Source organism: Elephas maximus, chromosome 4 (genome assembly GCF_024166365.1).
Source record: "Elephas maximus indicus isolate mEleMax1 chromosome 4, mEleMax1 primary haplotype, whole genome shotgun sequence".
NCBI classification, from domain to species: Eukaryota; Metazoa; Chordata; class Mammalia; order Proboscidea; family Elephantidae; genus Elephas; species Elephas maximus.
This window is the reverse complement of record NC_064822.1, coordinates 46,258,137-46,278,201: the sequence shown is the minus strand read 5'-3', so window position 1 is coordinate 46,278,201 and position 20,065 is coordinate 46,258,137. Positions and strand designations below refer to the sequence as shown.

The window sequence follows — 20,065 nt, the reverse complement described above, 5'->3', positions numbered from 1 at the left end:
GCGCGTGCTTCCTAGATCACTCGAGTATACGAGATCAAATGGACAACACCTGCTCCAGAACAAAGACGAGAAGGCGGAAGGGGACAGGAAAACTGGACTAATGAACACAGTAAACTGGGGTGGAAAGGAAAAGGGAGAAAGCGCTGACACAATTCGGGATTGCAGCCCATGCCATGAACCAATTCATGTATGTGTTTTTGAATGAGAAACTAATTTGCTCTGTAAACTTTCACCTAAATCACAAAAAAAAAAAAGAATTAGGCTATATATATTTTTTCCTCTTCCATTTTGTTCCTCTTTGGCATGAAGACTGTCTTATTGTACTCTTCTCTAAATTATGCCAATGTATTTGCATCAGAATTCATTCAGAATTCAGTCTGCTGATGAAATAAACATACGCTCAGTGCAAAAATTTGCGTTTTGATGAGGTCCATGAAATAATTGGGATTTGCCTTTCTGGAACAGGTGAGGGTTGATAGCCACATTTCTCGCTCTTTAAGTTTTTGTTGCCATTCATAGAAAACCTTCTGTTTTGTCCCTTGAATTTACTGAAATGTATGTTAAAGGAATCTTCTACCTTCCTAGACTGCAAAGCTTCTCCGTCCCACAAGACTGACATAATCAGCACTGTTTCCTTCCAACAGGCAGTTTTGCACCTCATTAATTAGTAATCAGGGCAGAAGCCATGCACTTGGAGATCTGCATATCTGCAAATGTAAATTATGATTGGGCCCTAAATCTCTCCACACGGTATTTTTTGCTAATTGTAGCGCATCCCATTTTCTGGCTTCTCCACAGACTAGAAAGTTTTGAAGAAAATTGGAAATCACATTGAGGCACTGTTAGCACTTGATTTGTCAGTGCTTCGCCATATTGGAGAGTAGACTTTGGGCTTTACCCACCATCTTTTCACAGCCCCATACTTTTCTTAAGAGTTCCCTTTTCCTATACTACTTTCATCATATGCATGAAATTTAGTGTCAGAAGTCCTAAAATCTGCCCTTTGTTGTGGGACCTTGTTCATTTCTTTATTTAACGATGATTCGTTTATTACTTTGTGTCAGGCATGTTGCTAGGTGCTGGGACCACAACAGTGAATTTTAAGAAGAAGAAACAGAAAATACTGCAAAAGACTCTGCCCCTGCCCTCATAGAACTTATATTCAGTCTACTGACTTGTGTCTAATATTCATTTAAATGCTGAACTTTAATCTACTCATTCATCAAATGGGAATAATGGTATCTGCGTTACACAGACTGGCTTTTTGTTTTTGTTTTTTTACACTAAATAAGATGCTTATGAAAGTGTTTTGTAAATGATGGAGCACTTCTAGAAAATGTTGATGGTTGTTATCACCCAGATTTTCCCCTGGCTTATTAGGGCTCTGCATTGAGTGTGTCTACTTATGCAGAAGGCCATTATACCCATTCTGATTTCCTGAGCCCTTTTGCTCCAGAGGTGTACATTTGGGGGTCTGTTTTGTTTCAGGGGAGAGAGGATAGAGGAATCCTGTATTTGTGGGATGAATCTCATCAGTGCGGGTCATCTTGGAGCTTCTGGCCACCAAGAGATACTCCCTGTCCTTTGGCCCCATAATCTCCCAAACTGTGTCAAGACAAAGGCCATGGAATGAAAGTCTGTGGGAAAGGGTCCATCTTAAACTTCTGAACCGTAGGTTATAGTTATACAATTGTGAGGAATTAGAGAGCTGAATTGAGAATGTTAGACCTGAAAGACCCTAATAGTTGAACCATGAAGGGTTCTTCTCTTATATTCTCTACTGTGAAGCTGTAAACGCTGACTAAAGAAATATGTTCCATAGGCTGAGTGCCAGGATGTCTCAGAGTGGTTTGTTGTCCTTGCTGTCCAGTGTCTACTCTGGACACTGAGGGTGGTGTTTGGATCTAGAAGCACAGCAACAGAGTGAAACTACCATGAGTGCACCCAGTTATGCCTGATATCAAAAGCCAAGCAGGATTGGACACTACAGTTGCTAGGATGAAAAAAATACCTAAAAACATCATATTTAAGCAGACAACAAAGGGTAGCAGTTAAAAGATAGTTTGAGAAACTGCTGGCATCCTTGGACAAGCTACTTATTTTCATGAGCTTTCAGTGTCTTAGCTGGAAGATGGGTCTGCAGTAGTCTGTAATCTTAATTCTTTCTGTAGTGCCTAGCTTACAAGGTTGTTTGAGGATTATGTAAGCTAATATCTGTAAAGAGCTAAGCATAATACTTGGCACCTGGTAAATATTCAATATGTGTGAAGTAACTGTTAAATAATGGTATAACTCCAGCCAACTGAGATAGCTGTCAGGTGCAGTCTGAGCAGCAGAGGCTGGCATGTCCAGACTTAGCCCGTTCATACCAACCCAGAAGTCTGTACATATGAATGAAAACTACAAATCTAGTTGGGCCAGTTCTCCTTTTGCTTTGTAGATTGACTTCCGTTTCCTGAGTTTCCAGTAGGAAGAGTCAAAAAGTATAAATGGACTGAAAAGAGCTCAAATGCACCTTACCTTGCATAGACATGCACAGGTCTCAGGGTTCTCTTTGGACCTGATTGAAGAATCAGGAGAAATGTGTAATTTTCTAAAACAAGTAATAAAAGATGTGAGCCTTTTCTGATTTCACGAGGCATTTTTGACAGGTAAACATAGTTTCCAAAGTTCAAAGAGCACAAAGATTTCTTTGGCTCAGATGCTCTGAATAGCTCCTGTATTTGTGAAAGAAGAATCAGGAGCTCTAATTGCACTTTTATTGATTTTGCTGACATTTATGGATAGCACAAAGGACTCATCACAGTTAGACAGTTATTGTCTTCATCACCAGTATGTTCACATTTCTAAAACTATTTGCTGAGCAAGAAGGGGCTGCTAATCACAGATTAATTAGTGATGGACAAATGAATTCCAGAAAAGCAATCACCTTTTTAAACCTTTGTCCAAGTGAACCTCTGTGGTGAGCCCAGAAACATTAGATTGCTCTTTATATTAGCTCTACACTTCAGGAAGCCTGCTCAATAAAATACTAAATCTCCATGACTTCCTGTACCCATTGCCATCGAGTTGATTGCAACTCATAGTAACCCTATAGGACAGAGCAGAACTGCCACAGAGGGTTTCCAAGGAGCAGCTGGTGGATTTGAACTGACGACCTTTTGGTTAGCAGCTGAGCTCTATAACCCCTGTGCCATCAGGATTCCATGACTTCTTATAGCCTGCCCTTTAAATTGGCTGTGATTTAAGCTGTAGTCTCTACACTTTATGCAAGCTCACAGCATTTTACTTCCTGCCCACGTGTTTCTACAGTGCCAGGTGTCCAAAAAAAAAATCTCTAGATAAGCAATAAAATGTCAGGGCCTTCAAGGACACACTGAACAAAGACTCAAATTGGGGAGCGCTTATTTCCACAAAATCCAACTTTTTAGATTACTTTTTCATTGTAGAGTGTTTCAGTGATAGTAAGGGAAGGGCATTGGAAGAGATGTGAATTCAGAGTACTAGCACATGGTTCCTCTTTTTCATTCTGTATATCATCGGAGGGCTGGTTGCCAGCTTTTACTCTCCTATTGCTAGTCAAATAGAGGCCCCAGCTGTTTTGATTGAAAATGAAAAGCAGTTGCCCGGTCTGAAGTTTGTCTAGCAGTGAGTGGTAGAAAGTGTAAGGGTTGCCTCTGGTATCTGTGCTAGGGGTCCCTGTGGCTGTAGCCAGTCTTCACTATGATGTCATGCTCCTTGTCAAGAGAAGGATTGTTTTTTACTCCTTAGACACAGCATAAATCCATCCCGCTTTAACCCTCCAACCTCACAACTTGTCAGGGGTCCTGAAAGCCTAGAATCGAGAAATACCATTTCAACCCACTGTCTCCTTTCTCTAGGCTTCTGAAACCTCCAGTGTTCATGGGTCAAGTTCAGAGCTAGCAGAGGTCAAGATAACTAAGTATTGTCGAGTGAGGGTGAAGACCTGCAAAGCCGCCGTTAAAAATAGGAATCACGAGGTGTTGCCATCCAATCATTTACTGATTTACTAGAAGATGAAGAAATAGTTTTGAAATTCAAAGTGGAGAGACTCACAGATTTGGAGGCAGTAATTAAATGCCATATGTTAGCACCAACACATTGTGAAAAGTTGGTAATTAATTCAGGCAGCCCTGAATCCAGGTGTGACTTTGACAGATTGTACACCAGGGTGTTAGCACAGATTTACAATTCGGGATTTTTTTTTTTTTAATGAAGTTTCTATTCCCCTATCTTTTAAAAAAGTCACCTCTTAAAGTTTTAACCCTTAACTCATTTATACCATGGAAGAAGAGGTTTACATGGTCACTAACCTGGAACACCTTTCAGCTTAGTATTATTGGAGGTAATCCCATCTGTGTAGCAGTTTGTGCTTAAAAGTATTTTCTCTTACTCCTTCATTGGTAATCCTAGAGGAAACATTTTTTTTCCCTAGCAGGTAGGACTTTGTCTTCTCCTTTTTTTTTTTTTTTAAATTCACGTGAGTACCTAGTCAGAAACCCTGGTAGCTTAGTGTTTAAGTGCTACAGCTGCTAACCAAAGGGTTGGCCGTTCGAATCTACCAGGCGCTCCTTAGAAACTCTATGGGGCAGTTCTACTCTGTCCTATAGGGTTGCGATGAGTCGAAATTGACTCAGCGGCAATGGGAAACACCTAGAATACCATGAACATAGTAGGTTTATTTAACCAATTGGCCTTCCTGTGGATTAAAAAAATTAAGTGAGATACTTACTGCCTCTGAATACTTAGGAAAAACCCACTAAGAAATTCTGTCAAAAATTAAATAAAAATAAAAAGTTAAGTGAACCGAAGATAACTGTGTTTGTTAAAATATTTACAAAGCTATTAGGAATCCTTGGAATGGGAATCACTAGAATAAATCTTATGAATGAATTTTCAGTGGAAAATCAGGAAAGCTCAAGGAGAGGAAAGCTGGATACGTTTCATCCTCCCCATTTTTTCATTAAAACAAACATGGCCTGACTGTTAAAACTATGGAGCAACTTTGGCTAGTAAAAGATTACCAATGTCCAGCTTCTGTTATGTAGGGTCATGTATATACAACACACACACAGAAAGAAAGAAATTAGCAGCACTGTTAGCACATGAGAAATTTTAAAGGATGACCTATTTCAAATACACGTCCTTGAAAGCCACAGTACTTTTAATTAACATACGGATTTTGTAAGTTTCCATTTTTTTCTTAGATAATGCTTATTATAAAAAAAAAAAAAAAAGTAGGCATTATCGTCTCCTTAACCGTCTGAGTTTACCCTGACTGGTGGCTTAGGAAGTTAGAATTTCTTCTTAAGCAGTTTCTGTTTTCTTAATATGCATCTTGAGGAGGAAAAAAAATCATTTTTAGCTCACTCGGAGCTACATGTTTAATTTACTATAACATCACCCCGAAGCTAAAAATCTGCAAATTGTTTTCATTAAATGCCATAATGATAGGTTTACTGGTGAAACCAAGTATCAACTGGGAATTTATCATTTGCTTTTGTTTAGAAGAACTAGAACAAGATTCTTCAGGATATGACAAAATAAAAGAATTTCTTTTTTTTTTTACTCTCATAAAATACCAGCCGTAGTTTCCTGGGGGTAAGGGTCTCAGAGATTGAAAGGGAAGAAAAAGGGCAGGACAACTGCAGACTAGAAGTTTTTCACTCCCTGTTTTGTCCCCCTTCAGTCAATTCCATCATTCCCATTCGAGGAAATGTCACATCCTCACAAGACCTGACCAGAATCCTCACATGCTAAGGAGTCCAGATATCACAAACAGCCCATAGCTGTCCTCATTTGGGAGATCACAAAGACTCCCAATGGAAAGAAATCCCCTTGCCCCAGGCACTTGATGTTTCTAAAGCTTAGATAATTGTTGCACCAACACTGCCCTTGACTTCTGCATTTTCACCAGTTCTCAGTAGGTGATTGGTAGTTCACCTGCTGTGAAAGAAGAAAAAAGAAGTTTTAACATTTTTCATCCACTTAAAGGAAGACAGGTCCTCAACAGCCTCCCTCCCAGGAATCAGAGCCAATGATGCCCATCACCCATGTCTACTTTTGATGAATCTCAATAGACACAGTGATCTTTGACTTTTCTCTTCCATATGTTTTGAGCCCCTTCTCTACAGATGGAGCAGAAAATATCGCATCTTGTACCAAGTCAGGCTGCTTTCCACCATCTACCCCAAGTACAGTTCCTATTTAGTCTTGACTGTGTCCTTGCCTAGTTAGTATGTTGTTTTTCCCCATCTCTCTACCAACCTGGATATGACCCTGCTTGTGCTATAGGGTTGTTATGAGCTGGAATCGACTCGACGGCAATGGGTTTGGTTTTTTGTTTTGGTGCTTCTTAAGGAACCCTGGTGGCATAGTGTTTAAGAGCTTGGCTGCTAACCAAAAGGTCAGCAATTCGAATACCACCTGCTCTTTGGAAACCTCATGGGACAGCTCTGTTCTGTCCTATAGGGTAGCTGTGAGTCAGAATCGATTTGACGGCAGTGGGCTTGGTTTGGTTTTTTATGCTTCTTAAAGTCCAACTTGAATTTCACAACTTCTGTTTAGCCATTCTCAGATACTTTGGTACATAATTCATACTTCACAAGTGTTGGGGAATTGTGGTTTCAGCCTGTATTCCTTGAATCCCTAGAGTTTCTCTGAGTTGTCTTAGGAGTTGTCACAAATATGCAGAAAAAAGCTGCATAGAAGGGATTCTGAGTAGTACTCCCCAACAACTTCCCTGACCCTCTGAAGAGCTCCAGTCAACTAGAGCATACAGCTGAACTGTCTTCTCTCTATTGCTGAGCTACCTTATCTCCATTGCTTAAGAAAGAGAAAAAGAAAAAAGAACAGAGTTTAAACTTTTCATTTTACAGTGATAAAACTGAAGTCCACAGAGGTCAGATAATTCTCCAGGGTCACACATCAAATTAATGGCAGAGCTGGAACTAGGACCTAGGTCTCCTAATTACAGCCATTGTTCTTCCCTTTAAGCTTCGCCTGCCTCCTCGGAACTTGGAGAAAACTCAGTGAAGTGAAAAGAATACTGAGCTGGAAGTAGGATATTGAGTCATGGCCCAGGTTAGGCCACATACTTGCTAAATGACCGAAGGCAGGTCCCTTCCCACTGCCAGACCTGGGGACTCTCTTTTAGGTTAGACAACACATCTCTCAAGTTTCTTCCTTCCGGTCTGAGATTCTGTAACAAGGAGCATTTAACTATTTCATTTAGACCCTTCAGAGCTGCACTGTCCAATATATAGCCACTAATCATTAGGGAGCCCTGGTGATGCAGTGGTTAAACAATGAAGCAGTCCTACTCTGCACACATGGGGTTGCCATGAGTCACAATTGACTCAAGAGCAAACAGTTGACATTTAAATTAATAAAAATTAAACATTAAAAATTCAGTTCCTCGGTTGCACTAGCCACGTTTCAAGTTCTCAGTAGGCACTTGCAGCTAGTAGTAGCTACCATATTGGATAACACGGACAGAACTTTTCTGATACCTCAGAGAGTTCTGTTGCATGGTGCTGCTTCAGAGTATACCACTTGGTATTATTTAACTGCTTTGTGAATAAGTCTTCTATACCCAGCTCCTGGAGGGCATAGGCCACATATTTTAACTCAGGTATCTCCAGAAGCACCTGGCCCTAGTAAGCCTGGAATAAATGTTTGTTGGTTAAATGAAAATGAGACACCTAACTGTCCATGGAAGGAATACGAGAAGGAGAAATAAAATCCATCAACACTTGAATTACAGGAGTATAAAACAGATACAAAGCAAAAGTTTATATACAAGTCTCTGATGGTGGAGCATTTCCCCTAAGCCAGGGCTCTTTGTAGTGCTGGTACCACCAGTTATCTTTTTCTTTTTTAAATCTAAGAAATGAACTGAAACAATAGGAAGTAAGCAGGACCTCTCCCCTTGGGCTTCTCCTAAAAAAGGCTCCAAACACTTGTCCTGAAATCAGTTTGTAACCTAGTTGAATGTAGGCCAGCAGAAGTGTGTAGATGAGGAAAATCTCCCAGGCCATCTGAGGTAAAACTTGCCTTGTCTTCTGCTCATCTCAGGTTCCAGTTGTTCAAATGTGCTTGTCATTGGCCGTGGTACCTAAAATGTGTTTGTGTTCATCAGGAACCCTACCTCTAAGTGATTCAAATAGTATTCTTTCCTTGTTAGTTTTTTTGTTGTTGTTGTTGTTAAGGGTTTCACTCTGAGCATGGCCATCCTAAAATGATTCTCAAATAGCAGCAGCCCTGTTCTCTTAACTAGAATTGGCTTCCTTTTTAGTCATACCGTAGAAAACATATGTGTTGTTCTGGTCAGAGCTGCATAGCTAATACTATGAAAGGAGGTAATTTACTAGTTATGCAGAGAAGTGAGAATCTCTCTTACTTTTTATTCCTGTCTAGATCAGTAGGGCTGAAGCTATTTAAAATAGGGGAAGGAAAATGTTTTCACCCCTTGAATGCTTTTTTAAAAGTTTTGTCTGCTAATTCCACCTGTTGTTTTTCCTCTGCTGACCTTTTCTTTCCCTGTCACTCGAGTGAAAAGGACATCTACAAAAACCCAAATTAAAATCTGTATCCAAAAATAATTTTGTGTCTCAGAGCAGAATGATAGTGTTTAGCAATTATACAGTACTTCAAAATGCTAGTAAACACATTGCTGTTAGTTTCCAAGTGGAGGGGAAAAACATCACAACAGTGTGCTGTGTCCTATTAATATGTTTTATTAGTACTAACAAGCTTACAAAGTGTTGAAATATTCAGGAAGGGCAAGGTGGAAGGGAAGAGACAAGATGCGGTGTACAGAGGAAAGAAGACCAACTGTCAGTACAGAGGGTTAGTCTCAGAACCTGCGTTTAGTCTCACAAGGCTGGGACTTGGTTTGATGTGGTAAGGAAGCGTTGATTACAAGAAGAAAGATAAATGGCCTTTGCTCATTCATTATTTTTATCTCCTAGCTGTGGAAGACAGAAAATTGTTCATAGGAATGGTTTCGAAGAAATGTAATGAGAATGATATCAGGGTGATGTTTTCTCCATTTGGCCAGATAGAAGAATGCCGGATTCTCCGGGGACCAGACGGGCTAAGTCGAGGTGAGTGTGCTGTCTATAAAGTCTCCTTCCTTAAGTGTTAATTGGAACTCTGTGTCACAGTCAAGGTAGATGTAGCCACCACATATAGCAAGAGGTTACTCTGTAATACGTCCCATGTGATAAAGTTATCCAACCTGAACTTTTCACCGTACCTGAAATGATGAGCTTTTATTTCTCAAGTTGAGAAGATCGTGGTGCTAGCATATTAGCTCAGGTTATCACTGTCAGATGGAAAGCTGACAGGCTGCCCTGTCATTACACATCCCTGTTCCATCTCAAGATGAAGAAGATGGGGGGGGCGGGTGGCAGGGAGAAGGGGGGAGATGTGGAGGATGAGAAAGAAAATTTGTTGTTTTCATCTTAGTATTGTGCTTTTTTGCCTGTGCCTGAAAGAAATGTTAAGGGTATGTTCTTCTTGACAGTAATACAACCCAAGAAAAAAATGTCAGTGTTCACATGTAGCACAGAGCAGGTATGGATTTAGAGTAACTGGGCCTGTCTTGTGGTATGAGCATTTTATTTCAAAGAACGAAACTCCTGGAGTCCTGAGCACAGGGAGTCCTTCAAGTGACAGAGAAGTGACTTGGTCCTGAAGAAGATTGTAGGCTCTTCTTCCCCACCATGATAGAAGCAAAGGCAGTGGCTCAGAGCATTGATGAAAACCAGTGTTTTTGCAAGCAGCTATACAAAATAGTTGGAAATTACTGTTCTCTTTCCATGATTGCCTCCCCCTTTGACAATGCCACACACCTCCTTCCTTAAGCCATTGATAAAGGTTGACATTGAGTGTTAACAGTTGTCTGACTACAGTTTCCTAAGTCAGTCCAGAAAGGCAGAAATGAAAGTATATATGTATGACATATTGTTCAATTCTTATAAGACATCCATGTCTTTGCAACACGAAGGGGATTTTATTCTATTATTAATCTAATTATCAGTGCAGTTTCCATGGAGCTGATTAGAAGCTTCTTTTCATTCTCAGCATCAGGTTCTGGGACAGCATTGCTATCCCAAACCACATGTTATAAGAAAAGGTTGGGCCATAAGTACCAAGGTGCTTGTTTTCACCCATCTCACTAGTTTTACCTAAATTTGGTGCGATGTGAGGGAGGACATTTGTTCTTTTTAACTTTTAGACATAAAGCTTCATGGTGTTGGCTGCTAGAACTGCAGGCACAGAGAACAAAAGTTCTCCACCTACATCCACCTCCAGAGCCCAAAATGGAGGTATTCTAGAGGAAAACTGGGAGATGGAACAACTCCCAGCTCGTGATTCATGTATTTTCTTCTGAACATGATTTAAAAAAGGTATGGAATCACAGTTCAGGCATTCTGTAGCAATTCGGAAATTGTTGTTATTTAACCCTCACTGAAAAGATGTGATTCTCTGAAAACTTGAGCGTGGTCCCTAAACAACAGGTCCAGTGCCTCAGGCTGATCTGTAGCATACCACCTGTGCCAGTATCAGTATCAACCAGAATCTTTCATGAGTCTTGTGGACCACATGACCTGTGGCTCCTGTACAGCCTCACAGCAGAGGGGTACTAGGTTTCCATCCTAGTGCCGTTTGTGCCGTCTTAGCAAGTTCAGGCCGTGAGAGCTTCTAATCATTTCTGACCATCTGATTCTATCGCAGTCGTAGTATATATGTCCACTTCGGCAGGCAAACCAGGCAAGAGACTGTGGTAGGAAAAGGCAGTGTAGCTAAATGAAGAATAAAAGATACAGGGAAGACATGATAGTATTTTTGGATTCTCTTTTCTGCTGTCAATTTAGTAGTTAGAATCACTATTCTCTCCTGTAATTATTTTCACTAGCACTTCTGTGTTATCATTGTATTTTCCTTCCCCCAAGGCATAGCATGGAGAAAAGACAGAAAGGAGGGCCTTAAATTAAAAAAAAAAAAAAATTTAACCATGGTAGAATTCATAGTGACTTAGAAGCCAGTGACCACAAGTTCCAGGCCCAGAATTTCTACTGATATGAAATGTAACCTTAGTCCATTCATTTTCCTCTCTGTCCCTCAGTTTGCCCATTTGTAAATGACAGCAGTAAAAGTATCTGCCCTGTTTATCCCACAAGGAACATGAGATACTGATATGATAGCTTCCGGTATAAGAGTACCATGTGCATGGTCTGTCTTCCCTCTGCTGGGCTTGGCCGATTTATGAAATGGTACTCTGTCTCACTTTCTCCATCTGTCCAGTGGGGACAGTAATGGGTAGCATTGCTGCCTGCTGTGTTGAGAGCTCCTTGAGCGTACATTAGTTACTTCTGCAGATAAGATTTTAAAGCAGCCCAAACTTTCATAGGAAAGAGCAGGACACAGTACTTAACAAGAGAACTTAGCTAATTGGATCTGCCATTTGGCTGATTAACTAGCACTTGACACCAGAAGCAGCCTATTTCTGAAACAAGTTATGGGAGCACTCTCATCAATATTTTATGCAAATCCTGGCTCAGTGTAAAGAGTAGAGCTCCCCCCCAGCTTTTTTTTTCTTTTTTTTAACAGAAAAGTAATTTCTGGTGAACTGATGAGAATTCCCTATTGCAAAAAAAAAAAAAAGAAAATACTCATTTAGAATCATTTGTTCTGAAATATAAAGACAGACGGTACGGTTTTCAATTAGCAGGACCCAGGGACTCCTGGGTACAGGGGACTGCTCCTGAATCAGTGTTATTTGTTACAAGAACAATTCTCTTTCATCCCACTATTTTGCTTTTATTAAGGAATTGCAGTTTTCAATCAAATATTAATAAGTGTCTCCCATTAGTGGCCGTGCAGAAGAAGGATGCTCAGCATTTTTGCTCCCAATGCCAATGACTGGCTCAGCTGTTTCAAAAAGTGAATAAATAAAAATTAAGTTAAATGAAAGCTGGGATGTGCTGAAAAGTACTTCTAATACTAAACCAGGGTACACAGTATTCAATAAAAAAATAATTAAATTAAATAATTTGATTATGATGAAGAACAGGGGCACTTGAGTGGTTGCCTTTTTTCTTTTGCCCAGTTCAGCTACAAGAATAAAGGCAAAGGAGGCAGTTGGTGTAGTGGCTTTCCACAGTTTTCTCATGTCACGTCTTCTCTGCCACATCAATAGTTTTAATTTGTCCTTAATAATATTAGGCTGCATTTCTCCAGGCATGGTGATCAACACCCCTCGTTGCATCAGTCTTGGACTACCAGGAATGCAGGACCCACAGCTTTCCACCTACCAAGTCCTGCCAGACTTCCAGTTACCATCACTGTCTTGTTTTTCTGTTTTGGGGTTTTTTTTTTTTTAATAATGATCTACATATTGGCATGAAAGAATATTTAAAAGGGTCTCATCATTACTTACCAGACCTAGATCTGTACCATGTTCCAGGACAGACACCTTCAGGAAATTGTCATTACTCTACATGGGAAGCACCTAGCACCTGCCAGGCACCTTGAAGCTACTCAGTAAATGTTAGAACTCTCCGTTGCTTTAGGCAGCTTTGTTGTTGTTGTAATTGCCATTGAGTCAGTTCCAGCTCATGGCCACCCCATGTGTACAGAGTAGAACTGCTCCATAACAGTTTTCATGGCTGTGACCTTTGAGAAGCAGATGGCCAGGCCTGTCTTCTGAGGCATTTCTGGGTGGGTTCGAACTGCCAGCTTTTTGGCTGGTAGTCAAGCACTTAGCAGTTTGCACCACCCAAGGACTCCTTTAGGTAGTATGCCCAACTCTAAAGATATATTTTCCCCTTGGGGGCAGTAACTCATTTTGCTTTCTTTTCTAATTTGGAAGACATGATGAGATGTTTTCAAGCAACTTCATGATACTCAGATCCTTTGGCAATGGTGGTCAACCTCTCAAAGCATGCTGTGTGAGCTTTCATTCAGAAAACAAGCAGGATACTACAAGCCCACACATGGCAATTCATATCAGATGTTTGCTCTCGAAATCAAAGTTTGAGGTTTCTAAGCCAATGCACTTATTTGATAGTGTTACCTTAGCATGTCAGTTTCTTAAAGTATACATATTCTCACTTACCTATAACCCCACAGTCGGAACTGGCTATTTGGGTACAATTTACAGAGTTTTCTGCACCACAGCAACTGAATATCTATAACTCAGAGACAATAAAGGCGTTTACTTCACTTTTCTTTCCCATAAACTGTAGTCAAATCTTCACTGCCATTTAAGGTAACTTTCTGCTTGTTTAAGAATATTCCAGCTGTGTTTATGGGTTCTAGCATTCTCCTGCCAAAACCCTTGAAAAATGAATTGGCAATATTCTCAGGCATGTTGGAAAGCAAAGACTGGACTTAGTCATTAAATCCTCGTTTGTTTTTGCTGTATCTGAGCAGGGCTTTGGCATTTGACTTTCAAAACATGTACATGGAGAAGCCTCAAGTTTTGATCACACCAATTGAGACCTGTCCACACAGTGCCTGAACATTCAGATATGTGGAAGCTGCCCCCACACCCCCCATCCCCAGATTACTGACTGCATTTTGTAAAGCTGAACTCTTGTTCTGAATACAGTCTTCCAGTGTCACCTCAATGACGAAATTTTGCTAGCTATTAAGTATGTCCAAATCTGCACTCAACCTCAGATGGCATAAATGAATTATCGCTCCATGCCAATTTTAAATAAATTAACCCAACATTGAGGATGGGGCCTTAGCGTATTCATGTTTATGCCCCAACATTATATTGGTAGCATATGTTTAATAAACTCTGCCACTGCTAAAAAGACACAGTAAGAAAAATTGGCTGTATCGAGATCTTTCTTCGACTGTATATGAATGTATAAACAACTTCTCCATAGGCCGAAATCTCCTTCATGCTGCACAAGTTATTTCAAATTATGCTGCTTTCCGTTGAAATCTAGCAGGCTGCTGCTCCTCTTTTCAAAGAAGCAGCAGGAACGCAAGAAGCCCTGGCATTGTACCTGCTTTAAAAGTGCCTGGACTTGGTTTTTTTTTTTTTGGTGCAGAGCAAGAATTCATCTAGTTCTCTCCAAATTCTCTTGCATCTGAGAGAAAAGGTAGAACACCTGAGTTAAGATACCTTTCAATTGAAATGACAAGTGTAATAGATGTGTTCCACAATCTTCTCTGTGACAGGACTGCGTGCTCTCCTTAGATCCTGTCTGTAGGAGGAAATTACTTTGAGAAACCTTTCCGCAGTCAATCATTTATCTGTTTCAGCAGCGAGCAGGCAACCTCACTGAAATAAGAGGAATTTGCAACTCCTTTCATTTCTGTTAGCGATCTCTGACATTCCGAAAGGGGAGACAATAAATAATTGCCAGGTAAATTGCACATTGGCCACATTTACAGATGGATTTTTTTTTTTTTTGCTTGTATTTGGAGATTCGAAGGCAGTAATGCACATGCTATCAAGAAAAATACCTACCCAAAAAGAAATATAGCTTCATTATTTTAGTACCTATATTTTCTCCCCTAATCTGGTTTCCTCAGCATTTTGATCAGTAGCCAGATAACTGGTGAGGCAGCAGTGTATGCAACGGTCCAGAATGGTTAAGGGCCGACCCAAAAAGCTCAAAGCAGTTGTCCTATCAAAAGCCCAGTGATCTCCACTGTACCCAGGAGCTCATTTTTAGTAGAGGCAGCTGACGATTATTGTGACGTAAGATACTTCTGTCCAATGGAAGGTCTTCTGGTTGGCTTGTGAGAACAAGCAATGAGCCAGCCTTGGTGATAGGAGTTCAGGTGACCCTCTGTGAGTGAAAAGCCACTGATTTGAGGCCTGATCCCAAGGTCACCCACTATTTTTTCAGTGGTGTTGGAAAGAAAATTAAAATCTAGCCATAGGACTACCATCACCTCCTGTTTTGCGAGAGATTACAAAGGTTAACAAGCCACCAATCCAAGAAATACGTGGTTCTAAGGTTCCTTAACTTCATCCGGAGTGGCAGAGAGAATGAGATTTTTCAGCGTGCACTCTCTCTTTATAAATGACACAGTAATTTTCCCTCTTAAGTAATTGAACACAGCACCCAGTACAGAACTTGACAGAAGCCCATAAGGGGACAGCTTCTCTCTTACTGTGCCACTGCCAGTAGAATAAAAAGGTTAAAGAAGTCATCAGATTTGTCAGATCATTTTTTGGATGGGGCAAGGATAGTATAATTAGAAACATCAGTCGAGCTTTTAATTACAGGTTTCACAGAGGAAAGGGCAATGGTTCGAGTTTATAGAGATAATTTTATTGTTCTATTGCTAATACTTTTCTTTTGAGACCTCTTAATTGCTGTCTGTTTCTAAGTCACTTACAAAAGTTCTGCTTGTATGAAATTGTGGTAAATGCATAAATTTTGCCTTATTGATTTTTGTTGATATTTTACATGTTTTTTATGCATTCTTAACCTCCATTTGGAAACTGTCAGATTGGCACATGTTCCTGGATAATAAGAGCAAATGAAGTGAATGAAACAATCTTCTTGACTATTAAAAGCAGAGTTAGGCCGGGCTTCGCATGGCTTCAAATCTGTCTCCATTAAATTATTTGCTTTGGCCTCCATTGTTGTTTCACGTTAAGAAATGGAAAAATAAAAATTGCTTAGTGTTATTTTCTGTTTATAATGTTGGTTATAATCATACAGTTTCTGAAGAGATATTACTTTGAAATGGATAGTAAATTTGGGACTCTTAGGAGCTCGGCATCAATATGGAAGCCAGCAGAAGTCCTTTCTCTGTCTCTCACTCTATTGCACACATTGTCTAGATGCCTTAGAGAAAGCTGCTAAATTCTGTTACTGATGACCACAGCTACAGGTAGTATAGGTACAGGCAGTATATTTAAATAGTAAGCTTCATCAGCTGCTATCATTGTCTGAGAACTATATGAAACAACTTAACATTCATAGCAAAACAGACTTCATTCAGGCTTGTAAGGGGCTAGCTTAACAGGGAGGTGAATGTGAGATGAATTTCCCTTGTACCGAGAGTTTTTGTGTACTAAAAATTGCAGCATGATACACAAACTGCATTGACTTATTTTCATGACTGGACTTTGTGCTTTGGGGGTGATGGGCAGACATTGCTTTCTCTTACTGCTGTTTGATTAGAAGGTGCTAAGACAGTATTGACTTGATAATCTCATCAGGTACACATGCAGAGCAAAAGAAGAAACTATATTTTTAGGCCTCACAAATTGATTTACATAAACTAAACAATCTGCTGGTTGTTTGAATGTAGAATACTTTATTTTGCTTATTGGCCACAGGGGCAACGGTATCTTCTTGTTGATGCCAGACTTCTGCTTTCATGCCTCTACTCTGCAGTGACAACAGGCTGCAGCCTCTCGGTGTTTAGATCTGCTTCATTTGGAAATCTTTTAAGTAGTAATAATAATAATGTTTTCAGGAAATTGAGTGGAACACAAAATTATTCTCTGATACCTAAGTTCAAACTGTGCAAGGCTAAAGAAGCTGAAAATCAATGTACTTTTAAAGTCATTAGAGATCATAAATGAATAAGTCTATGTTGCTTTAGCTAAGCTTTTAGTGTGCTGTGGTATTATTATAAAATCAGCCTGAATCTGCATTAATTTCACAGTCTTTTTCTCTAAGAAGCCCAAGGGTGCGTGATGAATAAAATGTAAATTTCAGGAGGCAGTGTTTTTATTAGTGAAAAGGGCAATGAGCCATGTAGTTGGAGCGGTGACCTGCGTGGTGGCCAACACTGGTACAAGAAGCAGGGACAGGCACTATAGATTCTGGTTCTTTCACAGCACAAGAAGAAAAAAAAAAAAGAAAAGTTTCATGGGTCGCACAACAGACATTCAGAGAAACGTACAGTGTCTTGTGTATGTTAGTCTATTGGTTAAATTTCTGGTACAGTGCAGAGAGCTGCAACTTGAAAAAGTCATGAAGATTTTATACAAATAAAAAGCCAATGCAAATTTTTCAGTTTAACTTTATATGCACTGTTGATTATTTTCAGCCTAATAGGGCATTTGTTTCGACTAGCAGTAATTACTAGTTTGTACAGTATTGGTATATTTGTTTGTATTTGAATAACATCACTTTATATTTATACATATATATTTTTTAACTACCCAGAAGAGATTAGATATATGTATATGTATATATTAGATATTATTTGCTGACAGTTTGAGCTCTTGAAATTTATTTGCTAATTTGCCCTTGGTGTGAGGATTTTAATAATTTCTTCTTAAAAATCAAGGATAAAATTTGAAATACAAAGCCCTAATGTGTGGATGCCCTAAGTAAAGATGATCATCCAAGGAGAAAATGTAAAATAGCAACTTTTTATTCCACAAAATGCAAACTAGCTCTTGCTAATTTCAAACCCTGTGGCTAAGAAAGTACCCAACTTCCTCCCCTCCTCTCCATTTAAAAAGATAAACTAATAAATCTTTCTGCTTTGGTCAGATTAGCAAGTCAGCACTGTGAATAAAAAGCAAAATAATGTAAAAACCAAAGAGAGAAGTTGTTTATTTTTATGTACTACTGAGAACAGTGTCGTCTTGTGGCAGTTCTCGTAGACTGTGTTGGTTTAACAAGCGTCCAACCCTTTTGTCTTGTTGTTTTTTGTCTTTCCTGCTCCCTGTCCCCTTGTTTCCCACAGGCTGTGCGTTTGTCACATTTTCTACAAGGGCAATGGCACAGAATGCAATCAAAGCCATGCATCAGTCTCAGACCATGGAGGTACTGTATCATCTGCCCTTTCTTTGTTTTCTTTGTGCAAATGATGGGGAATGGTAAAGCAATTCTCTCCTGTGTGGATTGTTCACATGACAATCACAGATTTAAACTTTCACCATCTCTCTTTTCATTCTTTCATACTCATTCATATTCTTTCTCTCTCCCTCTGTCTCTCTCTCTCTCTCTTTTACTTTCTCTCCCTCTCCCCCTTTCTCTCTGAATTTTTCCCCTAATGACTTAAATGCATTTAGTAAAACCTTCCACTTACTCTACAGATACTTTTTGAGCCTTTTTTTGCAGTGGCGCAGGCCCTGCAGTATAAAGTCATGGTGCAGTTTAAGCCAAGTGTCATTCTGTACCTAAAGAATCAAATATATTCCCTACCCCAGGATGGGTATGGATTAGACATTGACATCCCCACCCCAAATTGTAGCTTGCCCTGCACAAAACCACAAGGTTCTTTTATGTGGGGTCAAGTTATCTTTAGTCAAACAGAATTGTGCTTTCGCATCAGAAATTTTGGAGAAAGTTAAGACTTCTCCCACTTCGTGTAACTGGTAAAAATATCCATTTATAAGAGTCCACCGAAAAATTAGATTTATCTCTATCCCAAAAAAGTGGACAATAACAAAGAAGCATAAAGGCTCAAATTTGGTCTCCTTAAAGAGAGACACTGGCTTTAGGGGAAGATGAATACGCTGATGTGGATGTTCACCCAGGAATATAGATAGATGGCTCTCTACTTATAGTCTGTGATTTGGGTCATGACCTTTCAGAATTTTGCACAAAAGCGTTGCGAGAGTGATATGCCGTTATTTATTCTGTATTGTCTGATGGAATCACTTGGGAGTGCATGTTCTGCTGTATTATGTATACTGTATCTTTGTGTATGGGTGATCTTTTCTGGAGGTGGCCTTGTGTTATATGAAGCTATGTTTTATTTTTTGGAAAAAAAAGATATTTTCGATTTTATTTCAGGTGCAAAATTTCTTTTTTAATTGTTTGAGCTTCTTCTCCCCCTCCCCTGTTTTGTTGGGGTTCTTTTTTGTTTGTTCGTTTTTTTGCAATGCTGCATCTCCCAAAGCATGCTGGGAGCTAAGTGATCATTCTGCGTCATGTTTTTGTGGGCAACTTTTTTATAGTGAGTCAAAAGGTGGGTGGAGGGGGGGGAAGAGTGTGCATGGCCTTAGTCACTAAGTGTTTACTGTACTTCTCTGACTTGTGATATCAGCATTGCAAAGCCTATTGTCTTTTTCAAACATTCATTTTGACTTTGATATTCTTAACATATCTTTTATATAATCAATGTGTTTTCCTTTCAGTGCAATGCATTTTTAAGACACTCACACCCCCTACCTGAAGGCAAGCTCAGGTGAAAATCGGCCATGATAGGAAATAATTAGCAGGATTTGAAATATCTAGGGATCCAGTCTTGTACAACATGCAGTTGCATATGTGATAATGTTTTTGTTGCCCCTTCTCTGAACTTAGGCTGGTCTATTATTGTGGATCAGCCTGATTTCCTGCTACGTTTCAATTGGGAGATTAAAATGAAAACACCGTTGGGGGAAGAAGAAATGTCTCTACCTGTATTATTATCTTCCATATATGTATTTCATTCTTTAATTATTTTTTATTTCCTGTAATTTAGTGATTTGTACCCAAATTGGTCTCACTCACCTTGGAGAAATTTTAACCTAAATTATTTCAAATATGTTAGTCGGCTTTGGGGAGGAGCAAGTCTCCGCCCTGACTGAGCCTCCTCTTCTCCAAGTGAAACCACAGAGAGTGCTGCCGGATGGAGCCAGGGTCCTCCTGTGTAACTGTAGAAGGAGAGCTCAAGATCATAATGCAGAAATGGGAATGAACCAGGACCATGGCGATAATATGCTCTCATCCAAAAAAGAATTTGTTATAGATACTGGGGCATGTGTATTCGGAAGGAATCTGTGATTCCTTGTTAACAATATCATTAAAAAATGAACTTGGTGTACTTGTTTTTAAACCTGGACGACTTTGCTTAAACAAAGGGGCCCTCACACATTTAAATTTCCTATTTAGTTTTTTTAAAATGACATTTTAATGGAAGATTATATGCCATGTGTATTAATTGTACATATCTGAAGGTTTTTCTTTTTTTAACCAATTACATTATTTTTAGGACCTTGACTCACATCTTTGACTAAGATGTATGATCTAAGAGATTTGAATTCAAAATTATGAGAAGGTGAAAGTTTAAAAGAAGTTCTCAAAAATAATTTTTATATTGC

The 20,065-nt window shown here is 39.5% G+C and overlaps 1 protein-coding gene across 14 annotated transcripts in view; it reads left to right on the top strand.

The window, feature by feature from the left end:
* The window catches only part of CELF2 (CUGBP Elav-like family member 2), a 587,695-nt gene that overhangs the window by 495,438 nt on the left and 72,192 nt on the right, over window positions 1-20,065 (top strand). For all 14 annotated transcript variants that reach the window (XM_049885073.1, XM_049885069.1, XM_049885071.1 and 11 more), the window contains 2 exons: window positions 8,994-9,128; window positions 17,719-17,798. In XM_049885073.1, coding sequence (XP_049741030.1) covers window positions 8,994-9,128; window positions 17,719-17,798 — 215 coding nt within the window. The remainder of the gene's footprint in view (window positions 1-8,993; window positions 9,129-17,718; window positions 17,799-20,065) is intronic.